This window comes from Haemaphysalis longicornis, unplaced genomic scaffold (assembly GCF_048455015.1).
Source record: "Haemaphysalis longicornis isolate Haplotype H1 unplaced genomic scaffold, Haemaphysalis longicornis Haplotype H1 scaffold_3, whole genome shotgun sequence".
NCBI classification, from domain to species: Eukaryota; Metazoa; Arthropoda; class Arachnida; order Ixodida; family Ixodidae; genus Haemaphysalis; species Haemaphysalis longicornis.
The window spans coordinates 229,103,865-229,120,855 of record NW_027526335.1 but is presented as its reverse complement, the minus strand read 5'-3'; the positions used below and the strand labels follow the sequence as shown (position 1 = coordinate 229,120,855).

Genomic DNA, 16,991 nt, shown 5'->3' with positions numbered 1-16,991 from the left:
ATTCCTTAAAATGCCGCAAGAAGGTATAGTGGCGCGGGCCACAGCAGGTGACGGCGGAGTGAAATTTTTTTCTGCAGTTGATGAAGTATTTAATTTCGCAAAAATCAAGCATTTATGACTTTTTTGTGAAGGAACACTGCAAATATCACTTCTGTATTAATTTGTTGTCTTATATTTGCGTAATGTTTTGTTCTTCTTCAACAATGTTGACAAGTATGAACATTACACCGTACTTAGACGGGTAGATTTAATTGTGACTATATAAGACTATTGCGCCGGCATTGATTTACTTTGGCCGGGTGGCTGAATCGAGTCACAGACAGACAGACGGACAGACCGACAGACATACAGACAGACCAAAAATGTCTGGGTTTAGGTAGACCAAGAAAGACTATCGTCTTTAAAAACGTACGAAGGCGGACTTTTGTGTGCTTATTTGCCACGGCTGCATCACGTGTTTGTCATGCTTGCTGCATGACACGGCCAAAATACGTATTCCCAGAACTTCGTTGCGGTGTTTAGAATGGTCGGTCTTTTGGTAAGAAAGGAAAGCAAAGAAACAAAACGCGTTCAGGATATAGCAGCCCAGAAGTATATGATAGTACGAGCAGGGGAAGCGGTACTGCCTTCTTATTTAAAGCGCTAAGCAGATTTAAGTAAGCAAGGAATTCCGGAACTATTACTGCGCCTAGCAGCTCTTCTTTTATTGCGAAATGGTATTTCTGTATACCCGGACTGCACCTATTTCCCTGGACTGCATCTCGGACTGCACCTATAGGCTTAAGTGTGTAGGTAGTCTCGAAAACATTGCGTCTTTGTTTGAACAGCGTTGTGCTAAAATGATGTACCGCGTGGAGTTTTCATGCCAGGTGGAAGCAAGGGAAAAAATTCGACAGGAGGCCAACCAGCCACGCTTCCTGCAGCCGGTGTTTACTTATGTGTGTCGTTCCCTGGAATGCTCCGTACCGCGTTAACGCTGTCTGTAGATGAAAGAGTGTAGCTACAACTTAAATAAACCCGGTCAATTTCTTTTTCCTTGCTTCTAACCTCTGTACAACCTCATTTTTCTCGCGCACGCGCTTAGGTTGTGCCAGAGAAATTTTCTACACACTCGCGACCGCAGCACTTTTTCCTTTCGCGTAGGCTTAAAAACCTTCGCTTGAAAAATGCCATAAAATGAACCATGAGCTGTCGTACAACGATTGAAAAAAATTAGACAATACTCGTTACTAGAAATATTAGGCATTAAGGTTTCAGTAAGCATTCTTATGTCAGATATAAGAGTAAGCATTCTTCAGTAAGCATCAGTAAGCATTCTTATGTCAGATATAAGCATTGTCAGATATAAGAATGAGGGTGTGTATTTCATGCAGACGTGTTTAGTGAGATATATTTTGGTTACGCTTCCGTTAAGGCGTGCGGGTTCTGTTTATGCTTCGTCGAATTGCGTAACGCTTTCCCTCAGAAATAACTGGGCCTGTGGATGACTACAGTAGTCTTGTTCTCAAACGTGAAATATTCCTTGGGCACCGGTAGGTGTGCTTTGAATGGGGAAGAACGCGAAATCCGGCTACTTCTCTCGTTCTTTTCTTGTATTCCAACGGGCTCCACTGAGAGCAATTCTTGATTAAAATTCTCTCCAAAACAAAAGCGAAGTTTTAGGGCCAAAGATAGCATATTTGATTCAATGTACGGAATAAAACGGACGCACACGTTTAAGCAAACTATTGCTTTAAACCGCGATGCATAATAATAAAAAAACTGGGTGAGAAATACACGTTATAGTTATTTTTCGTACAAATCAGCAGTAAGTGGAGTGCTGACCTTAAATGTGCGATCTTGAGTGGACTGTAATTTGTTACCCTTCCACCGGATGGGAAACAAACGGGAGGTGTGCTTTGTAGAGCATTTTCAACTGGGCGCGTTCACATTTACTGAGCAGCGAGAGATGCTAAGACTGCGTGAAAAAATACCGAGCTTACCCGAGATCTGAGTGCAAGATTATGTTTTTTCAACACGCTGTTACGCAATCGCCGTTGTGGAGAAATGCACGTAATGGACTTCGCACTCTACGGCTCCTTGTGGCCTTGCACTGCAAAACTACGCGCGCCACTACAAGTAAAAACACGCAAACCTTTTCAGAGAGAATGAGGCTGTCTTTCGCGACCTGCGCAAGACACGGCCAGCCGGTGTGCTCGGTAGTAATTGGGGCGCGCTGCAAAGTGCGCAAGGGCACACCACTCCTTTCCCCTCTCAGCATCTTCCGCTACTTTGTCTAGGTATGACCAGCGGGGGTAGGCGACGGACATTTTATTTATTCAAATGCTCCCAGGTTTTTTGAAACGCGAGAGGATTGCGCGGAACGACGACACAGAGAGGAGACAACAGGACGAGCGCAACTAACAACTAATTTATTCGAGGGCTTACGCCCCCAAATATAAGACAAATTGGCGCAAGCGCCGAACATACATGTGAAAAACACCAAGAAAGAACATGTTCATCGTCAACCCGACAGACAAGACTTTAGCAATTCAGATTCTCTTTTATACAAAGCCAAAGATGTGTCACTCACGCAATTGTGCGCATTATTTATCAAGAAGGCTTCCATTATCTCGGGCACGACATCGCTGCTGCCTCGGCCAAGAATCTTAATTTTATTCAGTCGCGGCCAGCAGCCACTTTTTTCGCTATTTCTGCAATGCTACGTCAAGTTAGTTCTAGCATCTATATCTCCCAAAGTGCGCTCATGCTCCCCTGCACGATCATTCACGCAGCGCCCAGTTTGGCGAATATAGGCCTCTCCACGTGTCAGTGGAATTTCGTAAACGACACATTTCGGGCATTTCAAGAAAGGCTTGGAATGTTTTTTTGGCACAACCGCTCCTTTTGGTTTTCTCCTTTGCAGTCAGAGAACAAAGCTGTTTTAGCTTCACAGGAGCAGAGAACACTATAGGTACTCCGTACCTATTAACCACTTTTTTCAAATTGTGGGCTACTTTATGCATGTATGGAACCACCACTGGCTTCGCACCATCCTTTTATACCCTTTTGCGCGTTTTTCCTTTTGTCTTTTGGAGGAGTGTTTCACTCACCGCCGCCAGGATCATCATCGTCCAACCGGGACACCTGGTTTTTAAATTTACCTCCATTATGTGCGAGGACGACTTCATAAGAGAAGACTCAAGGCACATTGCAGCAGTACCTCTTTTCACGGTCTTTGAGTGCGCCGACTGATAAGGTAAAAGATGCTTTGCAACTCTTGGATGATACATAGAAACAGACATTTCTATGTCCAGGAACTATGGAGTTTCTTCTTTCGAAACATCATGTGTAAACGTCAGCCCCTTACCATGTTTTCAAAAATCATCTAAAATCCCGTTGATCAGGTCATGGTAGCTGAAGTGATTCTGCTTCTTTAAAAGAAATAAAAAATCGTCCACATACCTAAAAAATGTTATAATCTTGTTAAAAACATCCGCTCGGGTGCGGTCAATACAAGACAAAATAAATATTACACAGGACAGGGGCTTCACACGAACTGATACATATACCACGACGTTGCAAGTAAAAACTATTGTCAAAAGTTATAAAAGTTCTATAAAGATAAATCTCAAGTAAAGTTATAAAATTATCTACATTCATCCCAGTTGAATTCTGAAACGAAACCTCACCGTTCTCCTCTATACAGGACCTAACAGACTCGAGCAGCTCAGCATGAGGCACGGAATAAAAGAGGTCTTTAACCACAGAAGGGAAAAGGTTTGGGCGTGTTGGTTCATCGTCAGACGGAAAACAAGCGCTAAATAAAAACACAGGACGAGGAGTGGACGGGACAAGCGCGAACTTTCAACAAAAAGTTTATTGCAGACCCAGCGCTTATAAACACGTCTGGCCAGCATGAAGAGAGGGGAAAAGAATCGACAGGGTTTCATTAAAACCGCAAGACGAAGACAAGTACTACCGCCGAACACGGGTGGTTTCACATCATCACGAACAGCTAGATTATCACACATATCGGTCCGTGTGTTAATAATCAGTGTCACTACAGACATTTTGAAATGTGTGCGATAATCTAGCCGTGCGTCACGATGGTGGCGGTACAAATATGGGTCGTTTTCATACGCAAAGTTGTCGGAAAGATTATTGAACCACGAACACGAGGAAATGAGGATGTGTTAGTTTGTTCTGCCGCAGACACGCGAGAAACTAAGCCGGTTGACTAATGTAGCTTACACGTGGGAGAGTTGGTTAGAGGTAGTCTGGTTGTATTAGTGATATTTACGTATTTATAAAATAAGCATAAAGGTGAAGTCTTTGTGCGAGTTATTTATGATTGCGTTGAGGCGTCGTTTTTGCACTGCTTTGGTCAAGTAGCCTTGTTGGGAAGACCACATTGGTTCGGCAAATTCGAGTTTTAGGTGCACACGCGCTTTGTAAGTCAATTTGCGTACGTAAAGAGTTATTTATATAACTCGTGCATACGGTATATCATTAATAGCATATTTAAAATAAGTGCACATATGAAAAGTTCTTCGTGTCGGAGGCATGTTAAAATTGTTAACGATGAAGTACGGATGAAAAATGATTTTCCAAAATTAGGTGAGACAAACATATCGCACTTCCAGTGACGCCTTATAACGCCATCGCTTCGCTGCGGTTATTATTGATTGATTAAACGTCGTCATTATCCAAAGCCCATTTCCCCCTTGCCGGGCGAAGGCCTCTCACAAAAGATGTCCAAGCATTCATGCCCCGTGTTCTCGGAATCCATTCCGGGCGATGATCACTTTACGCATTCCGTCCTCCCTTCGGGCTTCCGTATCCACCTGATACGTCTCGAAGTTTGCTCCGTTACCCGTACGCTCCGCCAGTTGTCCCCCGTTCGCGTCGGGCGACCAGCTCAATCCCACTTTTTACGCATCATTTGAGTTAATATGTTTTGCACACAGGTTGTTAAGTAACTAGTAACGCCCTTGTCTAATCTATAACTCATGTCTAGAGACCGGAACTTTAGGCAAAATGCCTATTTTTTATTTGAGCCCGTATGGAGCCTATGTAACATATAAGCACCATCTAAGGGAAGGGGAGCATTTTAAGCAATAGTTGATTGTGCCTATACGCGCCTATTTTGAGGTTCGTTCCTATACACGCTTTTAAGCGCCTATAAATGCCTTTTTTGTGCTGTCGAGTACAGATTTTGCCTAAATCAGTCGTATATTTTGAATGAAAAATGCGATATCTATTTTTGGAACGATGAGAATGCATGACCATCTTGTCCCTCTCCATTACTAACTTGATGCTTAGCCCGATGCTCATGCCTTTCTCTTCAGACATCTGCTATGCAGTTCTTTACTCCCTCAGTAAAGGGTATAACCGCAAGAACATCATCATCATGCTACACTATGACAACCATGCTTAGCGTTCTAACAGTCTCAGCGGTCACGTTTTCTCGCTCTAGCAGCAGCTTTGGCTGCCCGTCTTTCCTTTTGTAGTCCACCATTGTCGCCATTAGTCGCAGTCTTTTTCATTTCTTCCTTCTTTGCCACCCTGAACTGCATGCGTGCTTGATTATTATACAACGCGTACAATCAGTGGCGAGAGTCACAGAGACAGAAACTTCCATTTGCAGCCGCACGAAAGAACAACACTACATCAATCCAATGCTCTGCGAAACCAGCCGTCGACATCAAGGCAATCGTTCCGGGCTGAAAGTCTTGCTCAAGGGAAAAAAAGTGAACTCAGCGCTGACCTATGCGAAGCACTAGTCGCGGCTAACATCCCTTGGGCGAAGATCGAAAACAACGTTTTCAAGAATTTCTTGCAAAAGTACTGCAAACAAAATGTACCATCAGAGTCGACCCTTTGCAAGTACCTTCGACCACTGTACGAGAAGACGCTACACGAAATTAGAAGAGAAATGTGTGAATTCCACAAGTAGATTTCTGTGGGCGAGACGACAGATGCGCCCGTACAATTACTCGGTCAGTTTGTAGTCGGAAAGCTTTGCGCAGAAGAGAAAACAACACCTTTCCTGGTCTGCTCAAAAGAGCTTGAAAAAATTAGCGGCGAGACTATCGCCAGCTTCGTTAACTCGTCCTTGAAGCTTCTGTACCCCTCCGGAGCCCACGACGACCGCGTACTGCTGCTCTACACAGATGCAGCAGCTTATATGCATAAGGCTAGTGCACTTCTCAAGGATTTTATCCAGAATTATTGCACGTCACTTGTCTTGCTCACGGTATTCATCGGGTGTGTGAAGAGCTACGAAAGTCGTTCAGTTCGGTCAACGAAGTGATAGCTGCAGAGAAGGCGGTGTTCCTCAAAGCTCTTTCCCGTGTTCGTGCTTTCAGGGAGCAGTTTCCGGGTGTACCTCTTCCACCGGAGCCTGTTGTTACCCGCTGGGGAACTTAGCTGAAGGCAGTGGAATACTACAACCTACACTTAAACAATGTTAAGGCTGTTGTTAGCAGCTTTGCAGAAGACGAGAATGTCGCCGTGAGAAGGGCCCAGAAGGTTCTACATGATGGTACACTTCAGTATGACTTGGCCTATTTGTGTGCCCAGTTCACGTTATTGGCAACAACTATAGAAAACTTGAAAGTTCGGGCACCACGCTGATTCAAAATATTCAGCTGATTTTGAACGCCCAGGTAAAGTTCGCTAGTTCTCCCAGGGAACCTGTTGCTGACAGAGCTATAGAGAAGCTTAAAGGAGTACTGACACGAAATTTTTATGTTACGTTTTTTTCGCTGCTATGCGTGCCTACCAGCCCACTAATCATAGAATGACAGATTAGGCGGTCGAGCGCAGCGTAAACATTCATTTACGGCGTCGTTTATTCGTGCCAGTTTCGGTTTCGACAAAAAAACGCCGAGCGGCCGCCATGACAGCATGTATCACATGGCGTCACCATTCTTGCCGTATCGCTGCCTCTCTGGAAGCGCGCGCGAGCGAGCGCACGCGCGCGCCCAGACCGGCCGAGGTCTTCGCCGTCCCCACAGGCCCTGGCAGCATGACGTCAGTCCCAAAACCATGACGTGTACACACGCCCGAGCAGCGCGCGCCAACCACAGCCAGCGCGTCGGCTTCGTCACGGGAGCCCCGACGTCGACAGTTTGGGGCACGTAGCAGATGATGTCACGTCGACCCGCTCTGGCCTTTCTCGTGCGGGCGAAGATTAAAATGGATTTTAAATATGTTTCGCTGAACGGTTGCTGTTGAAACTTGCTGGGAGATATCTCCTGATAAAAAGGAAGCGTTTTACATAGTTATCTCAGCTTTGAAATTTCGTGTCAGTACTCCTTTAAGTCTGTCTTGGACAGAAATCCGGATTTTCTACGTTGAAGGAACTGTCTGAGGTTTTGAGCGGCTCACATACCGCGATTCCAGATGGAATCAAAGCATCCGACGTGCCGGAGTACAAGTACGCTCCGCTAACTTCAGCAGATGTGGAGCGTTCTTTTTCTGCGTACAAGCAGATATTTACTCACAGAAGCCACAACTTCAAGCCCGAAAACCTTGAGATGGTGCTTGTCTGCCACTGCTTCCACGGCCTTTCGCACAGTGTTGCATCACCCTAGATATTTTGAAATCGCGACCCTGGAGTTTTTCATGAAGAAAGTAAAATTGTATTTTCGAAATCCCCGAAATCCTCGAAATACTGTGTTTACTCAAAGCCGAAAACGTGCGCTGAAATACGCCACCGGAGTAAATATTATTCGAGCCTATATAAGCCTATAAGGTAGAACTTAGCGCCTATATATGCCTAAAGTACAGTTTTGTGCGCCTACAATAGGCGCCTAAAACGCGATTTTTTAGTACGTAAATTTCCGGTCTCTACTCATGATCGCAGTGTTCTTCTCTTTACGCCTCCTGGGGCCGTACATAGCTTCCGTCAAGGTCGCAGCAGGACCGTAGTTATGACCGGAATATGTCATGACTGGAACCATGCATTCATTGTATTCGAAGATTTTTAGTGCGAGACGCAGCTTAGCGGCCATAATTGCTGTTCCCAGGTGGAGACTGCCGCACACCAATTCAGCACTTCATTTAATTCCCCTCATTCGGATCAGCCCTGAAAGCTTGCCCAATATGGTTATGTACAGTCACTTGTTGAAGAATTCTGCTGCATACTTTAAAGGGGCCGTGAGATGAATTTCGAAGTGGTTTTTTTGGTGTCAGAAATCTACTCTCTAGTTTTTGTTGAGGAAAGTCCGAAAAATACTACGCATGTTCTGTCACGCTAACGACTATCACTCCGACAATGCAGGCCTATGTGTTGCCTCGAAGACTTGCGATGATGTAATAGGCCGTGGCGCAGCCTGCATTTCATGACTGCCCGCCTGATGTCGCCTATGGTTTATGACGGCGACGCTGCAGGCCACATTTCTTTGCAGCGTCGCCGTTACGGTGGTTACTTCAACAAGTGGGTCGCACATAGGACGACTACGCTTACAGCTGCATGTATTTGCTCGCGTTGCATGACGACGATGAGCTATAGCTTCCCGATCCTTACGGACTTTGAGCTGGAGGTTTGGCGCGTTATCCAATCGATGAGCGTAAGGGAGTTTTACCATACCGTTTCAGCACTTACGCTACCGTATACCGTATACTGTGATTGCGGGAGGCGTCCGCCTGAGTTGCCGTGGACGGAAACTTACCGGCTCCGGTTTTACCGTCGCCACGTATAGCTCCCTGCGCCGGCGACGTTTACCCTGGCGTTTGAATTACAGCAAATGCACTGCGTTGAGCGCTTCATGCCTGGTACAGCCAACAAAAGTAATCTTAGTAAATGTTCTTTATTATATTATTTTTGCTAAATGAAACGCAGGAGTAGGAGAAACAGCGATTTGTTTTTTTTTCAGATGCGCGGGTGAAATCGCCGCCCCAACTCGTGCTAATCCTCGCCCGCCTCAGACGGTTCAGGGGCGCAAAGCTCTCTTACGCCTTTAAAATCGTACTGGGCAATGTAATGTAGGTGGCTGGGTAATTATTGCAACATATATTGCTCACTTTCGGACCGAATATTTAGCGGAGGCGTGAATTTTGGTTAATGTTACTTGGTGTCAATTGTGCTCACTAGATTGACATCACATTGACATGTTTTATTTTCTTAAAGCTGTAGGGGAGATATGTTCGGCTATTTCAAAAGATAATATTGTATTGTGAGGGTCTAATATAAAATTCCGACATTCGAGCTATTTCAAGCGTAAGCGAACAGTTCAGGGCAACAAAGTTGTGTCATTTACTTTGAGACTGCTTTAACAGATGTCGTTACCTGCATTACATCAGGTAAACTAGAATACGGAAACCGTGAACGGAGGGCATAATCATGTACTTTATAGCGTTGAGTATCACAACGCCTTAAGTATCTGAAAAGACGATCAGTGACCTACCAAAGGCTAGTTCTTTAAGTTCAAAGTTGTTAATGTATTCGGGGCCTTTTTAAAAGTATTTTTTGCATGCTTGATTCATTTACTTTGGATTTCTTTCCGTTTATTTTTATTTGTGCCCCTGAGGTTGTTTCTCATTAATTCAATAACAGTAGAAATCGCTGAAAAACGTGCGGGTAGGTAAATATTCATCTTCGCCGAGCAAAACAGGCTGGACAAGCGCAGTCCTGAGTTCTGCCCCCTCAGTCTTGGCTGTTTTGCGCAGCGAAGATGAAGACGGTGTCATGCATACTCTTCATGTGATCATGTCGTCCGCAAAGCTCAAGTGCCCCTGGTTTGTTCAAATGCAGTTTTTGTTTTACTATTTACTTTGTTACACGGCTTTTCCAGACGGGATCCGTATAACATGGGAAAAACTGCCCCCCTGTCATACACTTTTTCAGATAGGAAACTTCCCAGATCACGAATGGAGAAGTTTTGTACCGAGGCATGCTTTGCAGATGTTTTATACAGCGCCCTCTATGGCTTCTATACTCCTTGGTATTTCCGAAATTTTAGCATAGCTTCGCTCGAGACAGATTCTAATGCCGTTTAATTCTAATGGCAGATACATCGATTTTTTGCATCGCGCAGAATTTTAAAAGAACGGTTGTTTAGACCGAGCTTCGTCCGTCTGTCGCACCAAAAAAAAAAGAAACTTTAAGCCTCAAGAAATAAATGTGGTTGGGTCCGGGCATCAGACCCAGGTCCTTCACGCCGTGAAACCGGCAACGTAGACACTGGGCCACCCCGAAGGCCCGAGGAGTACGGGGTTAGTAGCGGCGTGGAACAATAACATGTGTAGCCAATTGAAAAAAAAAAAAAACGCTTCCCGTGTTCGCAATCAAACCTGGGTCTCTCACGTTAAGAAACCGGCTCATATATGATGGAGCGATTAGCGCATCACGGGTGCGCAGCATTTGCTTTGGGTTGGTACCGCGAACGTTGGCTTTGGTCTTGTTGGACTGGGCTTTGGAATTTGGAAATTGTTTGGTATTTTTAACTGCGGACACCAAAAATTACGATTTGCTAAACAGCCTCGCTGTTGTAATGCTTCCTGCGGTCGCAATGTAACCTGGGTTCCTGGCGCCATGAAGGCGGCTTCTATGCGGATGCGTTCGTGGCGTGATCTCTCGCGCGCTTTTTCTCACCAGTTCACGCGCGTTCACGCCTGAAGTATGCAGCACAGACGCCGAGTTCGCTACGCCGGTGTCCGCAGGATTTAGCACGTGCTGACGCGGTCCACATTGGGAGAGATGTGAAAGTGTGCGGACGAAATGACCCGGGCGTGCAAGTTGGGAAATAAATGTGGGGTGCAACAGTCGGGTCTCCGATGAAGGGCCGCCAGCTCTGCTGTTCCTCCAGCCTTGCACCACTGTTGCAAGCTGCGCGAATATTTTTCAATGCCTACCTTATATACACCAGATGGTAGGCTGATAGGCACGTAATTTTTGAGCTCATTGATATCATCCTTTTGGCGTAGTCAATCATGTCCCCATTTCTCAACGCCAGGGAAACTTTTATAACACGGAGATCCTTTCTAGGGCTATGACTCGGCCACTGTTCTAAAGATCAGGTGTTAATCCGTCATGCTCTGGTGTCTCGCCTGTTTTTACAACTTTGAGAGCTTTTCTAGCTTCGTGTGTCCTAATGTTTGGAATATGTTGGATAGGACGAGTATGTTGAAAACGGTTGTCTGAAAGGCCTGAAAGTGGCGAACAAGTTGGCAGGCAATTTTCCCACTATTAGGAAAAAGTCGCCCAGTTTGCTCGTTGCAGCACCTTTATCATCCCTTAGTAAGTTGGCAGTGTTAGCGCCGAAGGCAGGTATGCTTTTGTTTGATTTCAAATTTGTTCTCGTTTTTTATGCTTCTTCATGTTATGTATTCAAATGTCAGCGGTTTTGTCTTGTCTGATAACTCAGACAATACTGCTCGCTCCTCCGTAGTCGGGGCCACAACATTTTTTGCATACTTAAATGGGGCATTTGCTGTTTATTATATACGATGTTAAAGTCAGGAACAATACCCAAAAGAAAAGTTGCGTATGTTACAATACAACAAATTTAAAATCGACACCATGTTGGGCTACAGGTACAGTCAAGTACAGCTTACGTCCGTAAGCTGTACCTGACTGGATATAAGGCGCGCAATAGTAAGAATCCCAATCCGCCAGGAAATGTCGAATATAGTGAGTTTTGCTTTTATCACATAACAGAAAACGCAGAAAGCGGTGTTATACCAAGAAGAGCAATTGCAAGAGCATTGCAGTATGTTTTAGAGTAGATTCGAAGCTTGTGCTGTCTAGCGCAAGGTGGTCTAGCGGAAGGCGGCGGAATGCCCGTAGCAATAGCTGGAATAGTGCAGTTACATTGAATCGTAAGGAAATCAAAGGCGCCCACGGTGCAAGCGTCATTTATACGAAAACATATTCGCCGCTACAAGGCGTCCGAAACTTCAGGGTTTGTTTAAATCGTCACCATGCACACACTGCTGCGAGGGCATTCCGTCCGGAGTGTGGTCTGGGTGTGCAGAGTGGAGACGGCGAGACACTTTCCTGATACAGCGACAGAGAAAGCCCAAAAGCGACCTCATATAAATTGCGTTGGCAAACTAGGAATCGCGCGTTTCATGGCCACGAGCGCTCATAATGTCAAATAAAGTATGTAAGTCACTTCTCGTATTTATCGCATTTTTAGGCGCAATCATCGCACACATTCTTGCTAGCCAAGCAGCATCTTTGGTCTCTGAGCCAACGGGCTTTGAATATTGAAATACAACCGAGACTTGTCTTTTCTGCCGCGAACAACAAAAAATCTGGGCCGCTACGCTGCCGCTGCAACAGGTCTAGCCGCGGGAACAGTGAGTAATAAAAGCACAAACCAATCGCGGGCGAATCGTGTCTTCGCGCAACCTCGTTCAAGTGGCGGCACACGCAGTGCTCTACCCTCGCTCTGGCCAACTCGGTGCATCCAGGGACGCTTCCAGGCTGGGCCGCAGCGCTCGAAAAAGGCACTCGCCGTTCCGCGCTGGACGCGAGATGTCCCGACAGGCGTCGTGTCAGAACGTCACCCCTTTCCGTTCGCTGTGCTGGGTCTTGCGTGGGCACCTAGGCCCAAAGGGGCGCGCTCAGCCTCGACGAAGGAGAACGCTTGTCCGGAGTTTCTTACGCCGGAGATTGTTGGGTAGGAACTTCCTTGAAATGACATGGGCGGCGGTTATGGACTTGTCTGAACTTCAGAGAACCTTAGCGGGGATAATGTGGCAGACGCAGAGCCCAAGCGCCCCTCGCGAAGGGGAAAAAATGACGGCGCGCCCCCCCGCCGGGGGCTAGATGTTCCGCAAGCAGCATAGCGTCACCGTTTTACATAGGGCAGCGCTATTTACGTGGCTTCCGTCTGCGCGTGCGCGGGTAGACGTCCCCGAGCGAGCCCGGGGTCCCAGACTCACCGGCGGCGAGCAGGCAGCAGGCGAGGAGGAAGAGACTCATCCTGGGCACACACACACAAGCACAGCACACGAACTCCTCTCAGCTGCGTCGGAGGTCGGCGCGGGACGGGCGACAGGGGTAATCCGTGGAGCCTGCACTCATAGCGGCCGCGTGTGCGCCCAGTCGGCCGCTTCTGGCCGAGTCCGCGCTGGCGACGACGCAGCGATCGAGGCCACCGAGTCGGCGGCACAACCGGTTTGCGCGCTGCTGGTGAAAGTGCCGAGATGATCCTACTGCCTTGGCGCGCGAGCAGCGCGCATTCGGCCCATTGTCGTGCTGCGTAGCGCCATTGTTGCCCGCGACACTGCACAATGCGCGAGCTCCTTCGGGAGACCTGCGTCCGCTTGGCGCTGGGCGCAGCACGACAATCGCGCTAAACATACCCCCCGCGGTGGCCCGTTTGTGGCCGGCTACTTGCGAGTCACGGCCTCAGCTAGCGGCCTCCTGCTAAAAGCGGCGCTACGCAGGACGCACGCTTTCAAAGCTTTGCCATGTCCGACGGAGGCGCCTTGTACCCCAGCCTGGCGGGCAGGTCCGTGGCTGCAGACCCGATAGACCACGTGTCCAGTACCCATATGGGTGCCTCCAATAGTTTACTTGTGGCCTGTACAAAGAATTGTGTAGAAAGAACATGCTTACATGCAACCTGCGACAACCGCGGCCTAGAATTGCCATCTTGTCTTACAACCGGCCCACCACTGCTACTTGGACGATCTTTAATAGAGCACTAGGGGCTCAAAGCAGGAGGGTTTCTGTGAATTTTCCAAGCACTCAGCGTTGTTGGAAAAGCGACTGTTCAACTTGGGGCGCGGTAGTGCAAATTGACGCGAAATCGCCAGTAACCAACTTGCTCAAATGAAACAAACATGAAAATTCGGAGGGGCTCTGTTTCCACCACTCTGGTGCTTTACGTGAATTGATGTAGTCGATCAATTAATTCGAAAGCACTCTTCTCCTTTCTATATCCTACTTGCTGATTCCCTGCGTTGTTTACCATAACGCTTACTTTTGCGGGTTGGCTTGAATGCGCCTACTGCACAGCTCGCCGAACCCCCAACGGTGGGTCACTACAAGACAATCCCAGTGAAAACTCATCTGCGGGAACATTTTCGACCTGAAGAATGCGGCTTCATTTTCTTATTTCATGAAGGAATGGAGCTTAGTAAAGTTGATAAAGTCAAAGTAACTCCACAATAGCCCTTACGCAAGCCGTTTAGTGACGTTACGATGCTTCACTAACTTCGCTCAACTGGAGTTGTAAGGCGCATATGCCTGTGCGACTGGTACGATTATAGAAAATCTAAGGCCACTTAAAGGCGAAATAAGAGATAGCGATGTATACAAGGCTAGGTAATAAGGAAGTAAAATGAACCGAAACATTTGTAGTAGATCTTAGAACCAGGGTACAAACAGAACAATTTGCGGAGCGGGAACACCTCCGTCAGCACGACCACACATTTGCGATAACATTTACTGCTTAAGGAACGCAGCCGGTAGTGATAAGATTTTTGTTAGTGCTTGCGGGAAGCGTAGTGCCGAAGCTTAAGTAAAAATACTCATCTGAAATATTGTAATGCTGAAACTCAACAAATAAATAGCCTGAACGACACGAAGAGTAAATCGCAGGTTCATATGCTCAATATTTCTTTCCCGGCAATCATGCGGTTTAGACGAGTGGACTGAAGCACTTGGGATAGTGCGTCGCAAAGAGCAGTTCAAATGGCGGCCGGAATGTTTAGATGCAAAGCATCTCTTAGTCGACCCTCCGTCGTCCGGCATCCGCACCTCTCCTCCGCGTCCCCCTCTTCACGCCAGCTGTGATAACGCCGCTCCCCTCCTCGCCGCTCGGCTCCTCTCGTCCCGGCTCAAATCCAGGAGCCCTAACCAGCTGTGATAACGCCGCTCTCCTCCTCGCCGCTCCTCCTCGCCGCTCGGCCCGTCTCGTGCCTCCAAAGACAATGCTGCACAGAGGAGAGCTCGCGACACCGAACGTAAACGGCAGCGTCGAGCAGCGAATTCCTCGCTTCGAGAACGAGAAGCCGCTTTGAAACGCCAGCGGCGAGTAGCTGATCCAGGTGGCGTTCGGCAACGTGACATAGCTTCGAAACGCCAGCGTCGAACAGCGGATTCTTCGCTTAGAGAACGAGAAGCCGCAAAACGTTCCCGACTACTCGATAAATAAAGAAGACATTTAATACGCTACTACACGTGTCTTTACTCTAACAACCAATTAACACGTATACTCCACGGCTTTGCATGACCTCAGGGTTCCCACGTGGGAAGATGGTGTAATTTCTATGTCATTTATTTCATCCTTAAGGGTCCGAGGGTGTTACAAATAATAGTGGAATAATTATTATTTTGCCAATGTCTTCTATACCACATTCCCCATCTTGCGCTGCAAACGTCATTGCTCTACGAGCGAGTTGAAAGACTGCGTGCAAACCTACACTAGGCGCCGGCGAGTTCTTGTTGGCGTAGTGTTGACGGAAGCAGCCACAACTGCAGACACAGTGCCGAATCAGCCGCATGTCGGCTGGGTGCGAACACGTATATTACGACACAGGGACGAGTGACGCAAGTTCCGAATGTGGAGGCGAAACGCCTCGCAGTTGAGCATCTCCGATGACGCGGAAAGCCTTCGGCCCTTGCGTAGGCCTGGGCTATTGGAAAAAACAAGAGTAAGCGTTGTTGGCAGGCTGATCTCAACTTACCTCTGCAATGTAAACACAAACAGAAATTTCACAAATTCACTTCAATGTCACTTTCAAGGGGCCGCGAAAGAGGTTTTCGTATTTTCAGATAAATCAATGTGCTAGTAATTAGCTGCTTCAATATTATTGTCGCGGGACTGGGTGGACAATCCCTGTGGCGCCATGGCCCACCGCCAACGATGACGGCAAGGAAGAAGCTGTGTGCAGGGCGCAGCCATCCCGGACTCAGTTATGGCTGCATGTAAATAGTTCTTCGCATTATGTAAATACATCACTTCATTGCAACATGGTTCGTGTCATCGGTCGCCATGTTTCATTATTGTTGAAGCGATGAGTATCAGTGAAGTTATTGGAATCAAACAGCGCGTTTTAATAACTTTAATCTTACGCGCACCAGAATAACTCGGACAAAGAAAACAAGGACAGGTGCTATAACGAGAGCCTTCCTTGTCTTCTTTATCCGAGTTATGTTTGTGCGCTTGACGTGAACGTAATAGAATACCAACCAGCCCGAACGCAAGCGTGTTTCAGTTTGCGGCGCTGTCCCCCTCGTATCGTCTGTCTCCACGCCCCGTACCAGCGCTCACCTCGGATATTATAGACGATAGTCTTTCTTGAACTACTTAGACGCGGAAATTTAGTCTGTCTGTCTGTATGTCTGTCTGTTAGTGACTCGATTCAGCCAACCGGGTCCAAGTAAAACTGAAGCTGCGGAGTACTCTTATATACTCACAGCCAAATCAAAACGTCTAAGACCGGTGTCAGTGTTCATATTTGTCAACATTGTTGAACAAGAACAGGACATTACGCAAATATAAGGCCAAAAATCAACACATAAGTGATATTAGCAGTGTTTTTTTATAAAAAAAATTAGGGATGCTTGGTTTTTGCGATAGCAAATGAAATGCTACACCAAGGGCAGAAAACCGTCGCCTGCGGTTGCTCGCGCTACTGTAGCTCCTGGCAGTATTTAAAAAGTCAAACGGCAACAGCAACGAAATGTTCCACCAGATAGGTTCCAGGTTCCGCTTGAAACGCTCGTGGTTCTATAAATGTTGTAATAGGGTGTCTCAATTTAAGCGCGTCACAGCCGTACGGCAGCTCTGGAATCAAGGGATCCGTCGTGGAACAGTGGACCGCGGTAAATTTAAACTGACTTCAGCAAACCTCTAGCATGTTTATCTTGGGAGGAGCAAAACGGGAGAGGAACAGCATGAGGAGTGAGCAGAAAGAGAGGGGAGGCATTCACTTGGCACGGGCGCCAGTGGACTATCGTCTTTCGTCGACATTTGCAACAAAAGGAGCAGATACGAGGCCGTTTTTTGCCCAAGATGCCTCTCTTCTCGGTGACGTCTGCA

At 47.1% G+C, this 16,991-nt stretch overlaps 1 protein-coding gene across 1 annotated transcript in view; it reads right to left on the bottom strand.

Annotated features, from left to right (window-relative positions):
• LOC144176031 (uncharacterized) overlaps positions 1–13,131 on the bottom strand; it is a 239,167-nt gene extending 226,036 nt beyond the window's left edge. The window contains exon 1 of the mRNA XM_077705137.1: positions 12,880–13,131. Within this exon, the coding sequence (XP_077561263.1) occupies positions 12,880–12,919 (40 nt within the window). The 5' untranslated portion in view covers positions 12,920–13,131. The remainder of the gene's footprint in view (positions 1–12,879) is intronic.
• Positions 13,132–16,991: the final 3,860 nt, after the last annotated feature.